The 22149-nt window shown below is 49.2% G+C and overlaps 1 protein-coding gene across 1 annotated transcript in view; it reads left to right on the forward strand.

Moving 5' to 3' along the window:
- Positions 1-22149, forward strand: part of STK10 (serine/threonine kinase 10) — a 52312-nt gene that overhangs the window by 1891 nt on the left and 28272 nt on the right. Inside the window, exon 2 of the mRNA XM_064161820.1 lies at positions 11092-11256. Within this exon, the coding sequence (XP_064017890.1) occupies positions 11092-11256 (165 nt within the window). The remainder of the gene's footprint in view (positions 1-11091; positions 11257-22149) is intronic.

The raw sequence follows: 22149 nt of genomic DNA on the forward strand, positions 1-22149 counted from the left end.
CCTGTTCTCCATCCTGGCTGGTGAATGGGCATGGCTGTTGAAGAGTTCTCGTGCAAGATTCTGTTTGTTTGTTCAAGGATCCCAGGTTATTTGGGTGCCAAGCACTATACAGGCTCATTTTAGATAATAGCTGGTGATGTTATTGCCGAGGTGGTGTTTCCTGTCGTGCTAGGATTTAACTTGCATATTGCCCTCCTTTGTCTTTCTAAATCTGAAGTGCTACCCTAGGTGGTGATGCGCACAGGATGAAGATGTGAAAGAAGAGGCTTGTCCTCTTGTTCTGCTCAGCTGCCAAAACCACCCAAAACAAACAAATTAACCCACGGGTGTGCAAGGAGAACGTAGGTGGCCAAGACGCATGAACAATTTTAATCATTCTCCTGAAGTCAATTTGCTCTTCACACAAAACCAGTCATTTAGAGCAAGTCTGAGTGTTGAGTTTCAGGATGTTTGAATGAAGTTCCTGTCTGTCTTCCGCCCCTTTTCCACACACGGAAGCGTGGGGAGGTGATATAATCTACCCGTGTCTGCATCCTGCCTTACATACCATATGTTGTGCTTGCTTGAAGGGCCTGCTGTCCCTGAGCAGTGCAAAAGGGTGGAATTGGTGCACTGAGGAGAAATTTGGATGTGCCAGAGGAAAAAAATCTGCTCCTTTTAGTGGGTTTTGTTTCCACATGATCAGGTTTGAGCAGAGGAAGGATGGCATAGCTGGGTGGTGGTTTTACTGAGGAGTGTTGCTGCCCTGCTGAAGACTGTCAGGGAGCTGTGTCTTGGACTCCCCTTGCACTCAGCTGAGCAAACCTGAACTGGTTTGACTCTGCATTTACAAAAACAGGGCAGGCTTGCTTTAAACATATTAATTAAAAATACTATCTCTAGTGGAGCCTGAAATGTGTACAGCAGACCCTAGGAACCCTGCAGTTTCCCTAGTTTTAAGCATAGCCTTTGTTTTTCAGCAGGGGAGGACCTAATTGTATGAGCAAACAGTGTTGTTGCACAGGGTAATGAAGCTGAAAAATGGGAAGGGGGTGGGGAGAAACAGTTTCTTTCTAGTTCTCGTTGTATTCATGTCTCGTTTTTGTAAGTCCAGTCATGGCTATGGTAAGGAAGTGATAGCAGCCCACAGATAGCAACACACTGCATGGCAAACATGCTTAGTTATCCACTTCATCCAAAGCTCATCACATTGAGGGTATCAAATCAGGCAGCAGTCAGGAGTGCAAGAGCCTGGGAAGTCCACAGCACCTCTAGGGTTGTGAGCCCATAAAGTTCCTAACTAAAGTTCCCTTTCTGAATAGTCTTAAAACCCAATTATTTTTCCTCAGAAACGCCTAAGATACAGTTCATAAGAGAGTATCTGTTTGCATGAGCAGGATGGGAGAAGCAGTAGTGGCACCCCCTGAACTGCTGTGCTGAAGCAGGGCTGTGCAGATGCTCAGAGCAAAGTCAGCACTGCCGTGCGCTGGATGCTTGGAGCTGCTGAACCTCATCTCAGTCCTGCAAAACCCATTAGCTGGTGCAGGATTTGCTGCTGCAGGTAGTTGCATTAGTGTCAGCAGGAGTAGATATACAAGGGCTTTTCTGGACGTTTGAGAAAGGCAAGCGAGCAGGGGGTGTGCTGAAGCTTTCGAAAGTGTGGGCTCTGCTGGAAGAAGCTTTGGAACTCTTGGCCTTTCTCGTGGTGGGATTGTGTGGCTGTGTTCAAAGGCGTTGTGAAACGCTATCTCCCCTTCCCAGCATGAGCTGATGGGGACACTGGCTCCCTGATAAGGCTTTCTTTTCACAGGGTGGAGACAGGCTGTGGGAGCATAGGCTGCTTGGAGCCCCCACTGTGGCCAAAAAGGGGGTTGTTCACTTGAACACTCCTTCAAACAGCTCTCCATGATGGCTCCCAGGGAGATAACGCCCAGCCCTGTGCCACAGCAACTCATAAACATGCAATTCATGTTGTTGTTCTCCTTTCTTCTTAAGATACAGCTTTAAAAGCTGAGTTTGGATTATCTGATCTGCTGTGGTGATATTAATGCTGTACATCCTACGGACTGTAAGTGCTCTGTTTTGAAATTTGGATAATAAAAGTCTAATTGTTAAGTGTTGTGCAGCTGCCTCACAAGCCTGGCTTTCATGACCGTGGGCCCATTCGGAGGCATCAGACTGGCCCTGCCACTTGCAGACCTCTCTTTGCTCCTCAGCCAAATGCGCACCATTTGCATGAATTGGCTCAAGAGACTTCAGATCTTGTCAGTTTGATTCATGAGGGATTAAATGTGTAATTCCTGGAAAGGGTGTCACAGAGAGATGCTAATCTGCTGGGTTATCTTAAAAAAAAAAAGGGGGGGGGAGGGGGAAGGAGGGGGCAGGCAAGAGGGTGAAGTTCAAGATGATTGTAACTATGGCCACAAAAAAAAACCTAAACAGTGGTAAGACCAAATCATGTCCTTGTCCCTTAGAATAGCTGAAGGGTTTCCTTAAAATGTTTCGGCTGGGGAGAGCAGAGGAATGGGAAGACATCACTCCTTTACTTGCAGAGCAGTCACCCAACAATATTATACCTGGTTGAACTTTAAACTGGATGTTCACTTTAAATCACTGGAACATGTGATGCTCCATCCCTGCTGAAGTTCAAGTGAAGCTTGTCCTGCAGTCCGTGGAGCCACAGCTTTGTGTGGCAGGGGAGAGGGATAGCTCACCATGGCCTAAATATTTTGATAATGACTTCAGTGTCGTGGCCCAGAGCTTGGCAGTGCTGCTGACAGTGGGAGCTATGGGCAGCTGCGTGGAAGAGAAAGCTTAGATGAAGGCTTTGAGCCTTTCACCCTCACACATGTGGTAATCGTTGCCCCTTAGAAAAATTCCTGCCCTGCACATAGCATGATTTGCTTTCTTTAGAATTTTCTTCTTGAATGTGCAGTTTCCTTGGGGGGAAAAAGGGTTCTTTTTGTTACCCTGCAGTCTGTAAATGGCTCTTGGGTCAAACCCACCCTCATTGCCACACTGCAGGATTTTGGGTTGCCATTGTACTGGTTTGAAGCTGCCCATCCACCAGCACTGCCAGCTTTGCTCAGCCTATAACCTGGAGTGAAACAGGGTTCAGCTCTGAGGGGCAAAGTCACTTAAAAATATGTTCATTAAAATAGCTAAGTACCACATACAGATGTGTTAGGAGTGGTGGCACGCATGTGGGTGTGCCAGAGTTAAGCATGGCAAAACCTGGGCACGTTGAGTTACTGCCTGGCATGGCACAGCCCGTTGGTTCAGCACCCCAGCATTACCAGCTGCTGGGCTCTCACTGAAGAGAGGAGAATGCAGCAGTGTTTGTGAGCGGGGTCTGTATGTGCTGCCTCCAGGATATGTGGCTGTAAGGGGCAGCATGCCCCCTGTGAAGTGTGCAGAGTGATGGCACTAGTGCTGCTGGAGCTGGATTAACTGGTTATCTGCCTCCTGGTTAGAGAAAACCACCCCCTCCCCACACAGCTGCTCTTCAAAATGGAACCTGACGTTTTCCTTTCTCTTCAGTCCCCTGACACCTGCTCATGTGCTTAGTTAACCAACCGAAATGTGAGATTTCAGTAGGTGGGAGAATCAGTGGAGTTGTGCCCCTGCAAAGCCAGTTCATGCTGATGGACCCCAGTGCCTGTGTCTTCAGGCATCACTGTGTTGCTGCCTGGCCTGCCTTTCTCTCTCTGAGTCATGGGCAAGCAGGGGTCTGCTGCTGAGGTGTGCTCCCTGGGCAGGCTCATGCTGTGGAGACAGGAAAAGTCTTATCTGTTTTTTATTCTTCTATCAGAGCTTTGCTTATCCGATGCTTTTCTATCACAGTGTGAAAGGGCTGATAGACAGGCAGACACACATACTGCTGCTGCCTGCCTAAGCCCTGTTCACTGGCTCTCTGCTGGGTTAACAATTGGACTTGACGATCTTAAAGGTCTTTTCTAAGTGATTCCATGACTCTCTCGGGCGTAGCAGCCCTTCAGACTACTGCTCAGGCCTTAGCTGTCTCTGCCAGTTTTGTTGCAGAAAGTTGCTAGGAAACTCAGAGGTGGTTATGTGGCTTTATTTCCCCCTCCTGTTTTTTAGGTTCAGTGTTGCAGCTGAATGAAGACTTGGGTAGGGGTGCTTCACTTGGAGCACTGCACTATGCCAGGGGACCAGTGGTCTTACAGTGATTTGAGGGATGTTTCATCCTTCCAAGTTCCAAGCTGATATAGGCAGGAAGTGTTGGATCCGTGAGGGTATTTCCTCCCTTCAAACCTTGCATGGGTTATTTGTTCACACATACACCTGGACCTTGAGGTCATCTCAGTTTCTGTAGGTGGGCTATAGTGGCCTGTACCAGCAAAGGAGCCTCTTGTTCTTCTGGCCTCTGCTGCTGTGTTTGTGTGCAAGCTCTGAAGCATTGCATGGAGGTTTTCTGCCCTTTGACTAAGGTACTGCTGCTTGGGCTTGTCATCATAGAATCAGCCAGGTTGGAAGAGACCTCCAAAATCATCCAGTCCAACCTAGCACCCAGCCCTGTCCAGTCAACTAGACCATGGCACTAAGTGCCTCAGCCAGTTGTTGTTTTTTTTAACACCTCCAGGGACAGAGACTCCACCACCTCCCTGGGCAGCCCATTCCAATGCCAATCACTCTCTGTGGCAACAGCTTCCTCCTAATATCCAGCCTAGACCTCCCCTGGCACAACTCGAGACTGTGTCCCCTTGTTCTGTTGCTGCTTGCCTGGGAGAAGAGACCAACCCCACCTGGCTACAGCCTCCCTTCAGCTTGTTGTAGACAGCAATGAGGTCTGCCCTGAGCCTCCTCTTCTGCAGGTTGCACACTTCCAGCTCCCTCAGCCTCTCCTCACAGGGTTGTGCTCCAGGCTCCTCACCAGCTTCATTGCCCTTCTCTGGACATGTTTCAGTACCTCGACATCTCTCTTGAATTGAGGAGTCCAGAACTGGACACAGCACTCAAGGTGTGACCTGACCAGTGCTGAGTACAGGGGAAGAATAACCTTCCTTCTCCTACTATCTCTGTCCCCCTTCTGCTGGGCCGTTGCTGAGCTCTTAAGGCAAGAAAAGGTGTGTGTGTCATGCTTGGGTCACACTTCTTTGGTTGTGCTTTTTGTTTGTCTTGGTTTTTAGCACATTTCTACAAAGAAAACAAGTCTTTAACCATATCTTGAGCTCTCTGGTGTTGCTACTTTCACTTGCATCTATCTTGTAAAACCAGAGGAAGACATTTCTGGGTGTTTTTCTGTTTGTTTGCTTTTTTCCAAGTAACACTTTTCAGTTAGTTTCACAAACCACCTCCACTTCCCCCTAGCCCTTGCATAAGTGTTGCCACAGCTGCCAAAGCAGTAGCACGGGTTCAGCCCAGTGCGGCCGCAGCCCTGCCCAGCCCAGCACCTATGGGATGGATCTCTGGGGGGTGTTGCTATGCCAAAGTTCTACCAGCCTCACTGCTCTCTATGTGTCCACTTGCCACTACTGGTGTGTGGTACCAAGGGCTTCATTTGCGGTGACACAGTGAAGTGGTTCCAGGAGGCATATTGGGCATGGAATTCACTTCAGCTCCCATTGATTACCTGACAATAATATGAGCACTGACTCAAGTCTTTTGTGTCTTTGTTTACTGGTGCAGACAGCTGAGGCAAAGTTCATCAGAAGGCAGCGAATCGTTATGTAAGCCCTCAGAAATCTGTAAGTGAGCAGTTGCTGGCGTTCAAAGACAAGCAACAGGAGTATGTTGTGTGGGCAGCGCGGCGAGCTGGGAGCTAACAACCCCCAAATACAGCACCCAGAGAGAACACCAGATTTTTTACTTTTGGGTCTCTGAGTGATCACTGTCTGGAACATCAGCTCTCTGGGCAGAGAGAGAAGGCTTACAAGTATGGGAAGAGTAGGATTGATGTGCTGTCAGTGCTGTCTGCTCTTAGGAGAGTTCAGGCAGGATTTTCCTCTCCTCGCCTAGTAACTGACCGTCCCTTTCAGCAGTCCCACTTGAGGAAGGACTGAACAATCCAACCTTCCTGTAATGTGTACTTTAAAGGCTTAAAATAGTTGCTGGGTTTGGCACAATCTGCATTTCACAATAGCTTGCAGGGTGAGTCACAGGCAAAGGTCAAACAGCCTCTTCTGTCACCTGAGCAGGCATCTCTCATCCCTTAAATCTGCAAGCAGAGCAGTAGTTTCTCTATGCTTTTGCCTTCTAGGACTAATCCTACTCATCCCTTCTTTCCTGATATTCCCAGGGTGTTTGGCAATAGCATGTTCAGCCCCCATCTCCTGCAAGATCCTTTGCTTTGTGTCCTGCTTGGCTCCTGGTGTGGCTTTCTGGGAGTCTTAGGATGACTTTGATTTGAACTGCTGTCCCTTGTGGAAGGCGTGTTCCATTCCTGTGTCTGCACAGCCCTGTGTGGGGTGTGCACAGAGGCTAGAGGTGCCCATAAAGCCCTTTCAGGTTTGAAATGCCAAGACTAATGAATCTAACTATAGTTTACCAGCACATTCTGGGCACTATGCTGGCAGATGTCTGCTCTGGTTTTCTTTTGGTGCTAATTAGTGCTCCAGGGACAAATTATCCATGGCATTAAAATGCCTAGGACCAGAGGAGAGAAAGCATGGGATTGGATGTGTGCTTTTGACTGACCAGCCATAGGCAGTACAGTGGCATCAAACACCACCTGTTCTTGGGATCTATCTGGGTGGCTCTGTCACTTCTGTTTTTCACTAGGGAGAAAAGGAAAACACTGTGAATTCCTCAAAGGCTGCATGTTTGGAGGTGTTCTACCTGGGAATGGAAGCATTCTCCCCTTCTCTGCATTCTCTACATGGACTTCTGCTGCATGGGAAACCTTGTAATTAGTCTAGGGTTTGCAGAAGATTTTAGATTGGTAGTTCACACCATGTATTTTGTAGGATTTGATGTCAAATGATGTGGCTATCTGACAAGTTCTGTGCTGGTGAGCTATCCTAAAGTGCTTTCTTGACAGTTCTTGATTTTCTGCTTTCCTCCATATCGTTGTCTTGTGTCCTAATATCCCAAAGAAAGGAAACTAAAACACCTACCATGAGAGGAGTTTTCCTTTTCCGTTGCTGCCCCAGTGAAGCTCAAGGTAGGGCTGAAGCTGCAGAGAGGCTGACAGCAACCCTATTCTTCCATCTCACGGCTCTTGGAGAGCAAGTGGCAGATGCTGCCTCTTCTCAGTCTGGTGGTGTGTATCCCCTTGCCATGAGGGGTATTGTCCAGGACTGCAGGTTTCACACTTGAAGATGCTGGTTCCTTCTAATTGCTATCTGAGCTTTTTGAGGTCAGGGCAGGCTGTGTTTTGCTTTGTGCTAATGTCTTGGAATGGATTCTGATCAGTTGCACAGAGATAATCAGATGTCAGGAAAGAGCTTTAAACCCTAAAGCATCATCTCATGCCTGAGATAGCTGAAACCAGCTCCCAGGGCTGGCAGTGGATGTTTTGGTGGGTTTTTGGCTTGTTTAGGATCCAAACAAACCTTCCTGGAAGCATATTTCTGGGTGCAGGAAAATACCAGCAGATAAACTGAGTGAAATTGCCAGACATGAGACAGCCCAGTGTGCTTGGCCAAAATCTGATGCTGCCTGTGTGAACCTGGGCTGTGTGAGCAGTTTCTGGAGCTGGCTGGCTGCTGCAAGGGGCTGTTGGTGCAGCCATCAGGCAGCTCTCATTCCCAGGGAGGCTGCTTGGATCATGGCTGTAGACTGGTGTCAGGACTGGAGGACAAGCAGATGGAGAGAAAGGGAAGGTGGAGAAATGGGCAGAAGATCCTTTCATTTCCAAAGCTCTTGTGATGACAAATGTGAGTTGCTGAGCTCAGTTCAGGAATGCCCACACCAGCTGGTGTGCATCTCTGTCCTGTTGTGGTAGAAATGCTAGAAGCTGGGTTTGGGCTCCGTGGGGCCACAGACAGCTCTGGAGAGGATCAGCTGTGAAGCTTGTATGAGTGTTGGTGCTGTCAAAGGCAGCTGTGTGGGGCAAATGGTTCCCTCTCCATGCTGCAGTTGGCCATGCTGGAGACAGTTAATTTTCCAAGATCTCCTGCTGACCTCACAGTCTCAGCTTCCCTTCCTATTTCAGCTGCTTCTGCTGTCCCACAGGCCTGTGGGGCATTTTAATCCCTTCTGGGAAGTGCCATAAGTGCATTCACTTGTAACGGTGACATTGTCACAGGGCCTTGGAAAGTACAGGGTCTGTGCCCACAGCACCCTCTTGGCATCCCTGCCCACGTGAATGTGCTGTTTCAAAAGCTCACGTTCTTGCACCATGAGTTCATGGTGTCCTGAGCTGACTTCTTCTTGTAGGTTGTGATCTTACTTCTGCTGGTGTGACCAAGCACTGTCATCTCCCAGTGCTGGCTGGCCTGGGTGTGTGTGGGACAGCAGTGCTCCTCTCCCTTGTGCAACTCATGGGATCCCACCCGCCCAGTATGTGTTCCCTGCTAGAATGAATGAGGAGATGGAAATGTCTGGGTAAGCACTTCTTTGGTACATCCAAAGTGGTAGAGAAAGGCAGCAGCTAGTTCTGTTATGGCCATCTTTAAAGACTGAAGGCTAAGAAGTAAGCCATCTCTGGGGGTTGCTCACCCAGTCGTAGAAGTAGTGATGAGTAAGGTCAGGCTCCCACAGCAAATGTCACTCCCCTACCCTCAGCTTGCAGCCTGGTTTTCACAACCACGTCCTCCATCTCGTCACCTTGCACTCCTGCATGTCTTAGCAAGCCCAGATGGAGTTGAGAGGTGGAATTGTGGCTGCCAAGGTGGCTCCCCCAGGATTTCAGGGTGAGGACAGCTTGATTCAGACGTCTCAGTGGGCACTGATGCTGTGGGGAGCTGGGGCACGCTCTGCTCCTGGGCTTTTCCAGGTGCCTGCAGGGCCCCAGCATCCTGGACGGGCTGAGCTGGCTGGGACCCTGCCGGTGGGAAGCGTGCGATGGCTGACCTCCAAGGGAAGCCCCACCTCTTCTCACAATATTTACTTCCCCTCTTTGGACCTCTCCCAACACCCTAAGTGCAGAACAAACACAGTGGGGCACTTCTTACTCGGATTTGGAAGCACTGTGCTTTTCCCTTGCTCGTTCTGCTCTGCATCTCCCTGTGCTCTGCTCTTTGTGTCCCTCCTTGGGGCATCTGGTGGCAACTTGGTAAGAAACAAAGCAACCTGGGAAAAAACCCACAACACCCTGATTTCTTCTTTAACCAGCACGAGTTGCTGTCCTGCGTTTGGGCAGAGAGCCCAGATGGAAATGGGTTTTCCCCCTGTGGTAGAGATTCCGCTTTCCATGCCAACTTGTGCGAATGCAGCAAGTCTTCAATCCCAGCAGAGGCTCAAGAGCCCCTTATTGCCCTCCCTCTGTTGTACCACTTTCCCCTTATTCCTGCCCCCCAGCCTGTCCCTTGGTACACAGTTATACTGTCACCTAAGCTATATACAACTGTTTGGCAGGGCTGGTGATGTTTATACTGGAAATTAATCCTCCTTTAAGCTCCTGCCTAGGTTTTGCAAACAGATACGTAAACAATGCAGTAAGAAAGGTCACAACTAGAGTTTACCCAGCTTCTCTGGCTTTAAGATCTGTGGTGACACTTTTTGCCATGGGGTAGAGGCAGCCAAGAGTGAGAGTGATAGAAAGAAAATAGGTAGTGAACTGAAGTGGCACCGTGGAAGGTCCCCTGTGTCAATGGAGGGGCAAAGCGGGTGAGCTACAAGGATTTGTCCTGTCCCTTGATCTGCTGATTCCATGCCCTTCTGGGAATGGTGAGTTGCTCCTGAATCAACAGCTCCCACCTCACCTCCTCTCCCAGCATGTGACACAGCTCACAGTCAAGCCCTGTGTGCAGACTGTGTCTCAAATGCCCTCTTTGGCATTTTGTTGCAGATTTGGAATTCTTGCAGCAGTTTGTGGAAATTTGCAATTGCAAAGTGAGACTTTGCCCTGGTAGTTTTGGAGCAAGCCAATGGATGGTGCTAGCTGAGTGATGCTGCTACGTGGTCCTGTCTGGGAGCAGCTTGGAGGCTCACAGAATTTGCTTTTAGCCAACCCTTTCATCAGCTGTCTTTTATCCAATGCAGGATAGGGCACAAGGAGAGTGAGATGCTAAGGTACCTCTCTGCAGATGCTTCCAGTCCAGCATTAATAGCATTTTGCTGGTGTGGCACCTACAAGCAGAGCAGCTTCCATGCAACTGTTGAGCCCTTCCCAGGCAGTGAGAGCTTCTTGGGGAAGTGTGTTTGCAGGGCAGGAGGTCAGCGAGCTGCTAACCCGTGGGTACACTCCTGTGTTCTTGTGGGGAACTGGGGTGGGGGGAAGTCAGCAAAGTTTTCCAACCACTAGCATAAAGAGATTGTGATGGGTTTCTGACTGTTTGGTGAAGAACTGGGTTAAAGGGTCTATGTAAAATGGAGAGGGCAGCTGGAAGAGCACATGTGGTATTTTCTTAGCTAATTAGAAGGGCTAGGTGATAGATTGGACTCAATGATCTCAGAGGTCTTTTCCAAACCAGTTCATTCTGTGAAGTGCTTACTAATCTGCAGCACCACAAATGCTGACCACACCTGGGGCATCAAAATGCACTCTGCTTCTTGGTTTTACCTGCCAAGGTGATGATCCTTACATTCCCCCTGTGTGTTACAGAAAAATGCCTCCATGAGAGTCCTGGAGAGGAAGGAGAATGTGCAGGGCTCACAGCTATACTGTATATTTGGTTGGATTGCCTGTGTACTCATATTAAACAGAGCTCTCACCTGTGGTATTAGCAGAGAGTGTCTATAAACCGAGGTGTTCTTGCTACAAACAGTAGGATTCATCTCCTTTTCTAAAAGCCTTTCTGTATGATGGGAACTGTTGTAGGCATTCGAACCTGGAGGGAGGAAGGAAGCTGATTTGGGCCTTACAGAGCAATCCATCCCCTCTGCGAAGCTGTCAGCTGCTTTAGGAAGAAGAAATGCACCTGCAGATTTTCATGCTTGTGTTGTGGCTGCTATCGGCCAAGCTGACTGAATTTCAGGAGCAGGAATTGTGCAAGTTGTGCTTCTGGCTCTCCTCAGTTTTGTATTCATGCTGGTTTTGTCTTGCAGGCGAAGAATAAGGAAACTGGCGCCTTAGCGGCTGCCAAAGTCATTGAAACAAAGAGCGAAGATGAACTGGAGGATTACATGGTGGAGATCGAAATACTGGCGACCTGCAATCACCCACACATTGTCAAGCTGCTGGGAGCATTTTACTGGGAAGGCAAGCTCTGGGTAAGAGGCTGTTGCTGTGTGTGACCCATGCAGCTCTGTGTTTCTCGCTCTGTGGTTTATGGTGAAGCAAAAGCTCTGCAGCATCTTCAGGCATCAGTGTGATTTAGAAATGACCTGCGAGCTGGGCTGTGCTCACTGCATGAACAGTGCCTGCATCTTCCCCTTTCTCTTTGATAGGCAAACTATCTTCTAACTGAAGCTGCTTATGAACTGCCCAAGGAAGAGCAAGAGATCTGCACTGTTAAGTGAAAACTGGAGTTGTGGTGGTTTGTTTTCACCTTTTGGAGTTGGTAAAGTTAGGAAATATTAGTATACTAATAAAAACATTTCTTCCCCTCTCAGGCTCTTTTTTGAAAGCTCACATGGAAGGATAACTCTTTTAAAATCAGTGCCTCGTTTCTGGCTCAGCATCTGTAAAGCAGAGGCAGCTGGTAGCAAGAGCTGCATTTCCCATGTCTGGAGAGGCACAGGGAATGCAATCCAGTGCAGGTAGTGTACCAGTTAATTGTGGTGCACCTAGAACAGCATGTTCCTGCATCTCTTTGCCATAGCCAGGCTGGTGCGTGGATGTATCTTTTTGTTTGTTTTCTTTTTTCCCCTCCTTGCCTGCTCTTTTGAGTCCCTGGCAGCAGAGGAAGGTGAATGTGAAAGGCACCCTCCTGCTTTCTGCCGCACAGAAAGTACAGGGAGGTGGTAGATGGTAAGGGCATGCGCCCTTGTGTTCTTGCCCCATGCTAGGCTCAAGTAGCTGTGTGCATGCCCACGTGCCTGTGTTGAAATAGTGAAAACCAGGTGAATATGAGGATTTGCAAGCTCTTCTTCTTGGGTAGCTCATCTGCACCTTACAACTGCTGGCAAGTCAGAAGTTTCAAAGGGAGCCTTCAACAGATCTTAGTTTTTTTTCTTCCTCTTTTTAATGTTCAAGATAGCTTTGTGGCCTGCTAGGAGTTAAAAAAAGGAGGTCTTGGCTTTTGAGACTTGCACTTGTGTGAGCTGAGCTGTCAAAGCTGTAGGTGCCTGCTTGTTGTGCCAGGGAAACTGAGGCCTGAGCATGGGCTGGGCCTGGGGCCTGCTGCTGGGATAATGCAATCCATGCCTAGATCCTTCCTTGGTTGAGCAATGCAGAAGTAGTTTTATTGGGCAATGTGTGCTTATTCAGCAAGCACCCTCTGCGATTTCAACATGCCTTGGTGTCCTTTCTTAGTTAAAATTCCATCAATAAAGTCCCAAACTTCTCTCTGACCCCCCCCCTCCCCTGCTCAAAGGGCTGTGGTACCCAGCACTGAGCATCTTCTTGCTTCAAGGGAGCTGGGCTGCTGGTTGGCCAGAGACTTGGTATTTGGATGGCTGCTAATCGTGATGCTGAGTCCTGGGTACATTAAAGAATAAAGTAAATATGTACCCTGCTAAGGAAGTGAAAGGCAAACATCTCTCCTAGGAGGGGACTTGGGATTTGGACAGATTGCAGCTACAGCAGAACTAATCTCTGCAAAATTAAAAAGGCAAACACATGCCGAGCTTGGGTGAGACATGGGGCTGCTTTCTCTCCCACCTCTGCTGCTTTTCCCTCCCTGCTCTGTGCCTTGTCTGCTTCACTTTTACACGTTGGCCTTGCTCATTCTCTCTAAAATGTCATCCCCCTCCCCTTTCCCCTCTCGCCTCCTCCCCGCAATAGGAAGCGTTGCTTTCCTTCCTGTGGCGAAGTGGATCGCAGAGCTCCTCGCTTCTGCTTTTGTCTAAGAAGCACTTTGTAATGTCGTACTTGCCGACCCACTAAAGTCGAACAGCCTCTTTGGGGCTCGGGGAACGAGAGCCTCCTGCATGAGGCCGTCCGGTGAGGGCAGACACTGCAGCCCGGTCCATTGTTTTGGGATCCTTCTCTCGCTTTCCTTACTTGAGTGACATTTGCATTTCATTGCTCCAGCTGTTCTTGTTAGTGCTCCTGCGGCTGACTGCCTCTGAGGGAAGTCACTAAGTTCTTCTGGGAGGTTTCTAGTCACTACCAGGTTTTCCCTAAACTCGAAAGGCTTTTGATTTTTATCCAAATATAAGCATCAGCTTTTGTTGTCTTGTCAGCATCCCATCCCATTTCTGTCTGTGCTGTGGTTTTAGCCAGCATTTTACTGCCGAAACCAGCACTTGCATGAGGGCTGCATGAACTCTGCTGTGTTTTTGGCTTCCAGCAGCCCAGGCCCTGGGTAAAACTGCTGTGGATGTGTGTCTGGTCAGTGGTCTGCTGTGGTTTCCTTGTCCTCACAGCCCAGCATGGAAAGACCGTGTTCAAAGTGAGAAAGGGGCAGGAGTGGAAGTGTGCAGATGTGCTGGCAAGGGGTCCAGACGTGCCCATCCTCCTGGTTGGCAGCTCTTTGAATCATTTATGGCTTGGGCTGTGCCACAAGCAGTCACAGCCAACGGCACTGAGAGGGACTCGGTGCTGGGAAGGGTTCTTGCTAAATCACTCTGTTGACTGTTCTCTGACTCTTGAACTAACAGGGAAAATATGCGAGGGAACCTGGCCTTCAGTGGTGGCTGCTGCTGAAGCTTCCATGTCCTCCTGAGCTGCATGAGGCCCCCGTGGCTCCTTTCTGCCACGGTTTGACTTTGGACTTCAGTAAACAGAAGGTGACATGCAGTATTTATGGAGAGAAAAACCTTTCTGTGCCAAGGGAAGTGACTTACCCTACAGCAGCTGCTTTGAAATCCATAGCACTGAAATGGAAGTGTAAGCCAGCAGATTTTTCTTGTTTTTATACTTGACTGACATCAAGCCGAAGGAGAGCTCCAGTCATTGTGTGGGACAGAGCAGAAGCCTGCTGTGAGCCAAAGGAAAGGGCTTGAAGGACCCCAGTGAGTCCCCAGGAATATAACCAGTGAGGTGATAGCATCCAGCATAAATCCTTTAGCATATAAAGACACTGCAGAGATGCTGTGCCCTTGGTAGCAGTTTCTATCTCATTGTGTTGTCCCTCCATCTTCTTTTCTGTGCTCAGGCAGAGGCCAGACAGTCTTGTGCTGGTTGAAAGCAGCCCAGGGAGGCTTGCAAAACTGCAGTGGTGGGAGATTTCATGATTTTATTTTACTTTTATTATAAGCCCTGTGGCATTTGATGTGCTTTTGCATAAATCCCAGCTGCTGGAACTGGGGGCACCAAATGAAAGCTGAGAATCTCAAGCTATTAAAAATTCAAAAAAAAGAAGTCTGGGTTGAGTCCTTGTGGCTGGGCCACATTTTAAAGCCTTTTTTGTTCCAGGGCTTGGAAACACAAAGGCAAATACTCCTCACTTTAAAGCTATTTTGTGACTGAGGAGTGGGGCTAAGGTATGGGTTTTGAATGCTTGAAATCAATGGTGCTGAATTTATGCTGATAGTTATTAGTATGTGGGAAAGAAAGAACAGATCTTGTGTGTTGTGTCCCTCTTGAGGGCTCTGTGGGTTTGTTGGGTTTTTTTTTTTCCCCTTCCAAAACAACACAGAAAAGACTGAAATCTCAAAGGAAGGGAGGGACTTTTGATCTCATGCTTTTGAATATCTCTGCTACTTCCGAGTGTCTCCCTTGCAGACAGAAGAGTGATAAGATGACCAGGGAGGAGACTCTTGTTTGGAGTGATGAACTCAGACTTTCCTGTGGGAGATGTGTGCTCTCAGGGGACAGTGTCACCACCAGACAACACACCCCACTGTGGCAGCTGATCTGTGGAGTGGGGCAGGAGACCTGGCACCCCTCCTGCAGGATGCTCCAGCATTGAGTCTGCAGGGTTTGCTGGAAGTTTAGTCAAAATGTCACTTGGCCCCAGGTGTTTAACCACAGGACTCTGCCAGTGGTGGTACTTTTCTAGTGAAGCACCGGGGAATTCTCTGTCCCCTTCCTCCTCTTCTATGAACTGTGGTTGCTATAGCAAAGAGACTTTTGAATAAACAGACATTTCCTGGAGATCAAAGCAATAAGCAGTGTGCCATGCAGGTAACCCTGCCTTCTCGGAGCATTTTGGGGATGGGCAATTTAATCAGCTTAGAGTTTCTCCTCTCTGGCCCGTTGTGTGCGTGTGGAACTGGTGTGGCTTGCAGAGAGGCACAGCTTTGTAGCTGCTCCTTGTACTTTCCTTACAAAATTGGTTTGCATTTTCCGTGGGCAGGCCCTGACCTGTTTAGCCGTGGACTTGTTGGCTTGCTACCCCTTTGATATGGATGTTGATGGAGACTTGGGCATTCTTGAAAATCCTGTATCATGGAGAAATGTTCATTATCCCCTGCACTTGGCTGCTGGGCTATGCAAAGCATTTGCAGCTTTTAATTCCCTGGAGTTGAAAATACCTTTTCTTTAAAACAAACATAAAAAGAAAGCTGATAACAGTATCAGGTTCCTTAAGGCCAAAGGGAGGTTATTGCAACTCGCAGGGTGAGGAGCCTGAACTGTGGCTGGATGCCCATGGGGAATCTTTTAGCACCAAACCAGGGATCTCCAGGCTTCTCAGTCATCTGTCCCCAAGGACTCTGAGGGCTCTTTGTGTCCCTTTAAATTTTCACTTGGCAGGAGAGTTGCAGTCTAAACTGACCTTTCCTGCTTAGCTTCTTGCTCCTGAAGCTTTGTACCAAACTTCCCCACTAAGCGCCTGAACAGTTGTTTGCAGCTCCTGAGTGTTGAACTGTGCTTAGAGCTTGAGCACAGCAGAGACCCAGAAAATCAGAGTGATCCATAACCCATGAACTTTGTTAAACAGCTAGACAATGTCCTGGAGGAACAACCCTTCCCTTCCTTTTCCTCCTTTCCCCCAACTGCAGAAACTCAAATCCATGCCTGATTTGGCTGCACCCCAAGAACACACAGCGCTGTGCTGCCAGCTGGGCTGTGCTCTGGTACCCGTGAGCTGCTGTGGGATGAGCCCTGCTGGGTAAACCAGCGTGGGGGTGGTGTTTGTTGGGACTGGTTTCTAAATTCCTGCCAGTCCAGAATTTGGGCAGAACTGCAAAACAACCCCAGTGACTTCTGCAGAGTGAGTGAATGAGAAGCTGATATGGGCAGACATCTGCACACATCAGGAGAGGGTATTGCTTGCCCCAGGAGGCTGGGAGTGTGGTTGGGATATTGCTGTGACCCCTCTCTGTCCTTAGAGTCAGCTGGATGCACATCATCTTGTCTGAGGCTGGGAACTGGAAGCAGCAGTGTAGCCCATTGATTCTCCTGATGCTTCCCAGGTTTCCAGATTTCAGGCAATGTGCTGTTCAGAGTAGCACAACTGACCTGAGTGAGTGATCCCTTCTGTTTCAGCCTTGGGACTATGTCTTTACCAGCTGTGATGCTGCAAAGCAGGTGTCTCAGTGGCATCCTCTCTCTGCTCCCTGCCACCCTCTACCTTCTAAGTAGTAAAGCTTCTCTCTGCCTCACCCTTGCAGAGGTTGCTTACTGCCTTTCCCAAAGGCATGCAGGTCTAAGTCTTCTGCAGGTCTAAGTCTTCTTCTGCCCTCCTCTCTGCTGGACACCTGGGCAGCAGGCTGCATGGGACCAGCATACCTGCTCTGACTTGTGAATCTGAGCTTTAGCATTCAGACTCCTGGCAAGTCACTGGAAATGCTATTCTGGGTAAAACTGGGGCTTTCCCTTAAAGCAGGGATGAAAATGGAGTGATTTTGATCAAGCTACTTATGCAGCAGGTAAATCACACAGCCCAGCCAAGTTCAAGAGCACTTCTACAGGCAGTAACATGACAACACAGACTAGAATAGAAGCCTCTGTCTGCCATTCTTTATCCAGGATAACATGGCAAGAAAAGGTTACTGAAGCAATAATAATGCCTTATGATTCCATACCCTTGTCATCTGTAGACCTTGGAATGCTCTGTAAAAGAGACCTGGTGTCATTATCCCAGTTATTAGAAGGGGAAGCAGAGACACAGACAAGAATTTGCCTAAAGTTTACCCAGCAGGTAAATGGTACTTGGGAGCAAGTCCTATGGTCTGAATCTAACCATAAGGCCATAGTTTTATGTAAAGAACAGAGCAGACAAGAAGCCTACAGGCAAATCAGTTTTCAAAGCACTTTAAAAGTTTGTTTAGAAATGAATTGCAATAAGCCACATTCCCACTTGGCTGGCTTTCCAAGGGAAATGCTAAGGAACAATATTTGCATATAAATGAATATTTAGGATCTGTAGATAGGAAACAATGCCTTGAAACCTAGCATCATTCTATGCCCTGGAACGAGTGATAGATTGCAGGGTTTAGACTTCTTTATTTTATCACAGTTATAGCCCCAAAGTTCTCATTTGAGAGGGAGGGGATGGCCTTTCACAGACCTTGTGGCTTGGGGAGGTTTCCATTGACTTCAAAGCTACAGCCAAAGAGACAGTTAAATAGCAGTGCTGTCGTCACGTGTGAGGTATCCACTATCAGGCACCTTGTGCTGTGAATTTGGGAATGTTCAGAACAAATAATTGCTTCTAGGCAGACGCCAGGCAGGAGGGGAAAATGTAAAGTTCTTTGCCACCCCTTCAACAAGTTGTCCTTCTGGCCAGCTGAGGCTTTGAGGCTGTGTTGGAACTGTTGGCTCTTAATAAAAGCCATCAGGAAACTTATCCTGGATGAAACAACAGCTTTCCTGGTGAGCTCTGCCCTTCTGAAATGCATCATCTGTTTTGGACACTGGCACAAACTTGATACACTTGAGTTTGGTGAATCTTCCCACAGAAGCAGCAACTTGTTCATTTTAGCTATTTATGTCGTAGGAATTTTCTGCATTTTGTTTCCTATCCAGTAACAAATGTTCTTGGTGACATGAGTGGCCTCTAAATGCTGATTAACTTGGTGAGAGTAGGGGGATCCCAGTGGCAGCCCTGCAAGCAGCAAAGGCTTTGCCCCGTGCCCGGGCAGAGAGCCATCGCCTGGGTGTTTTTCTGGTTTCTATAGCAAATGAGCCCTGGCCTTGCTCCCACCATCCCTGCTCCACAGAGCATGACTCTGGGAGCCTCAGCACTTGGAGCCAGTCTTGGTCTGGTCCTGGAAGGCAGAGCTCTTGAAGGAGCCTGTATGTGTGGTGCTTAACCCTTCCTGCGGTGTTTGGCATCCCAGGTACCACTGCCTGTCTATAGCTGTGCCAAACCTCTCTATTCTGCATCTTACAGCTGTTTGCTTCCACTGGCCATGGCTGCTCTGGGGTCCTCAGCCACTGGGATGCTGGTTAACAAGTTGGGATGGTGAATTTAAAAAGGGCTGAGTGTCAGTCCTTGCCAAAAGGCACTAAATGCCCTCACGACTCTAACAAGGGGAAGGATGCTTTTTGCAACCTCCAACCCATTTTGTTCCCTTAAACTAAAAGGAGTTTTGATTGTTTTGCCAAAATTTCAGCAGGAATAGGAATATTTCTTCCACACTGTGGGGTGGTAGTTCAAGGAGATATTTTGTCATCTCAGAATGATTTAGATGTGAAAAACTCATGCCCAGACACCTATGATCAGTAGGCAGCTCTGTGTTTCAAGAGAAGTATGCAGTAATATCTGACCCTGTTCTTGATAAAGCTTTCTTGCTCTGAAGCTTTGTAAGCTTCCTTACTTGCTGCCCTGCATCTTCTTTCCCCCACTCGTTGTGGGGACAGACCTTTTTTATTTCAAATATTTTTCTCTGTAGGTTACTTTGTTCAGAAAAGGGGGGAGAAAGGGTTTCTTATATTTAAAGTCTCTGAATAGTGTTCTTGTCTGTAGGGGAAAACTGGCAGGCTTGGAGCACTCTCTTACAGAGAGCTAATTATTTCACTTCCACCTACAGCATACTTGCCATGTCAGACAAGCTGTTGATATTTGTGCTGTGGCAGCAGAGGTTTCTTGTGGCTTATGTATTGTTTTGTGGCCTCTCCAGCATGCACTGAGGGCCAGTGACAGCCAGAGGGGAGCTTGGAGCTGGTGGCTTTTGCAGGTGCCAGTGGTTCTCAGGTTTTTCTCCCCTTTTATAGTGGTACACTGGCTTTGTGTGGTTCTAGGAATGAGGTTAGTAAGGGCAGCACATGTCTGCTGCATAGCAGGCAGCTGTAGTGCCTTGCTCTGTCTTCAGTCCCTAGCAAATAGCCAGAGCAGCTCAGCCCATCTGGCTCATAAGCGGTGCTGGGCTGGCATAATCTGTTCTCTGTTTTCTTCCAGCTCATTGGCATGTGTTGGGTGAAAGGCATTAGGCAGGAGAGTGATGGGGAAAGTGCCAAGTTACATGGGTGTGGGAATGTGATCCACCTCCTCCCTCCACTCCATAATGTAAACTTAATCCTTGGACTTCAGTCGGAGCAGGATGGGCTGGCTGAGATAACGGGGAGACTGTGCATGCTTGCAACCAAAACATGGCCTTAGACTTAAAAGGAGAGAGTAGATCTGACCACGTTGGATTTAAAAACCAAAGTGGTGCTCCTCAGAAGCAACCCCTGTGGTCCTGTGTGCCCCTTTACTGTGGGGGGGAAGAGTGGAGTTGCTCCTGGGAGGGCTGATCCAGCATTACTTGTCTTGCTTCCTTTTGCAGGCAGCAGGGCAGCATAGCTTCACTGTTAAACACCAGAACTTGGGTTCAGATGTCAAGAAGATGGAGTAAAGGACATGCCCCTTGACCATGACTAAGTGCAGTTTCTGTGCCTAAATATATCACTGCGTTCTTTCCACCAGCAAGGAACAGCTTTGTCCTCTGGGGCTTGTGTTGCTCAGAAGCTGAAGCCCCTTTCTCAGTCTTGTGGAGGTAGAAATGTGTCCAAAGTTTTTGCTGGAACCATGAGGATGAGCTCAGCCAGTCAGCCCAGGGGACATAATAGGCTTGGAGGGATAAGGGGTGGAGCTCTTCACGTTTTGCTTGAGTGTCTGGAGGCATTGGGTGCAGGTACAAGCTCTGACAGATAAGCAGGGTGAGATATGAGTTGTTCGTGGGGAGAGTGCCTGGCATCCCCACATGTCTGGGCCGTAGCCAGGCTGCAGAGGCGGTGCTGGCATCTCAGGGCACATGTGGAGGTTGTCATCTGCTCTGCATGTGGAACTCTGGCACAGAGTGGTCTCAGGATGGAGCTTGAGGTCTGGATCCATCATTTACCTGGGTGGCTTTTGAGCAAGTGGCCACCTATGTTCCTTGTGCTACACTTTGTGTTTGCTTCAGTGAGTGTTGCTAGGCCAGGGTCATCCCCTTCCTGGGTCTTGTGCAGAACTTTGCCCTGCTCCTGGTGCTCCTTGACCTTGTCTGAGTCCTCTCTGTGACAGTAACACACAGAGTTTGAGAGCAGTGCTAGCTGTTGCCTCTGTCCTTTGCCATGGCATGTGTATTACAGGGCTGAGCAGTGCTGTGGGATGGCCAGCAGTAAGCTGCCAGGTGACTCGTTCTGAAGGACTGGAATGGGAAAGACCATGTTCAGTAGCTATTGAACAACTGTTGTGGCCAAGAGAGCAGGGAATTCCCTGCTCCTCTAGAACCAGGACTGAGGGCTGTAGGAAGATGGTCTCTTGGACTTGGTCTGTCTTCTCTGCCTCTGAGTCATGACCAAATCCTTGAGGAGTGTCTGGGCTCTTTGCTTCCCACTGCTTCTGCAGGGCTCAGAAAGGAGGCTGTCTCACCCCTGCCAGGATGAGACCTGCCTGGCCATGACTCCTCCATACCTTGTCACAGGTGAGGTCTAGACAGTTTCCCCCCACTCTTCCTGCCTTCTTCTTGCAGCATGTGATGCCAGGGAAGTCATCCTGGGCTATGGGTGTGGGCTGTGTGAGGGGCTCTGGGAACCCCAGTCCTGCCCTGGGCTTGGTGCCCTGGAGAGCTGGTCCTCTGCCAAAGATGGGTGATGTTTCAGGTGAGTTAGGGTAGCTCACACAGAGGGCTCTTCCCAACTAGGCTCCTCCTGTGCTGCCAAGGCAAAGTGCACTCTGGGCCACCTGCCTTTGTGTCTGCTCTGCAGATGTATGGGATGGGGAGGAGGGCTCTGAAGGCTGACTCCGAGGATGGAAGGGTGGCACCATGTGTCATGGCTGAAGCCTTTGCCCTTGGCAGCCATGGTGCAGGGAGCTTGGCAAACGCACCTGTGGGGCAAGGGTCTCTGCAGGAGGGACCTGCCTTCTTGTGCCCCACTGGAGAAACAGCAGCAGGAGTTGGGGGGAGAAGGGAAGGGCTGTGCAGCTGGAGAGGCAGCAGCAGTTACTCAGCCTGACCATCTGCTGAAATTCAGACTGGTGTACACCTGTGGTTTTCTCCTGAGGTGATGCCTCCTTGGAGTGCCACCTCAGCTACCTTCTTGCTTCCCAGCTACCAGTTCTGGTGTGGTGGGGTAAGGATCCAGACTTCCCCTTTTGGGCAATCCCCTTACAGAAAAGCAGGGTCTGCTCTCTTGCTGTATCCTAAAAAGCAGCTTTGTAAATCCACTGTGAGGAGCTTTCATCCTCTCGCTCGCCATGGCACAAATGAGGTCTTCTCACTGTCCTGTGCTGGCACTCGTGGGGCTGAGCAAACTGGTGGCTCCAGAAGTGGTGCCCATTGCCTGAATGGGCTGAGAAGAAGAGTGGGTTTTGGCTTGCAGCATCACTGACTGTACAGGCAGGATGTCTGCAGTGACAGGTAGTGAGGGAAGTAAGACACAGAGCCCTGGGGCAACCAGAGAAGTCCCTCTTAGCAGTTATCCTCCCTGCCCACCCTTCACCTCTCACTGCAGCACTGGGAGAGTCCGGAGGCAGCCAGGGCCCCGTGCCCACTCTGGCCTTCTCTTTTCTCGTTCCCTCTGTCACACTTGTGTGAGTGTGAAGGGTTGCTGCCCCCACGCCCCGCGCTGCCTGTCAGCTGTGCCAAGGGGAGCGGGGGCTGCTCGCCGTGCTGCTTCCGCTGTTCCCGTAAGCAGGTGGGCGATGCCAGCAGAGCTCTTCTCTCCCTGCTGCCTTGCCCATGGGCAGCCACATCTGCCCCCGA

Source organism: Pogoniulus pusillus, chromosome 22, assembly GCF_015220805.1.
Source record: "Pogoniulus pusillus isolate bPogPus1 chromosome 22, bPogPus1.pri, whole genome shotgun sequence".
Lineage (NCBI taxonomy): Eukaryota > Metazoa > Chordata > Aves > Piciformes > Lybiidae > Pogoniulus > Pogoniulus pusillus.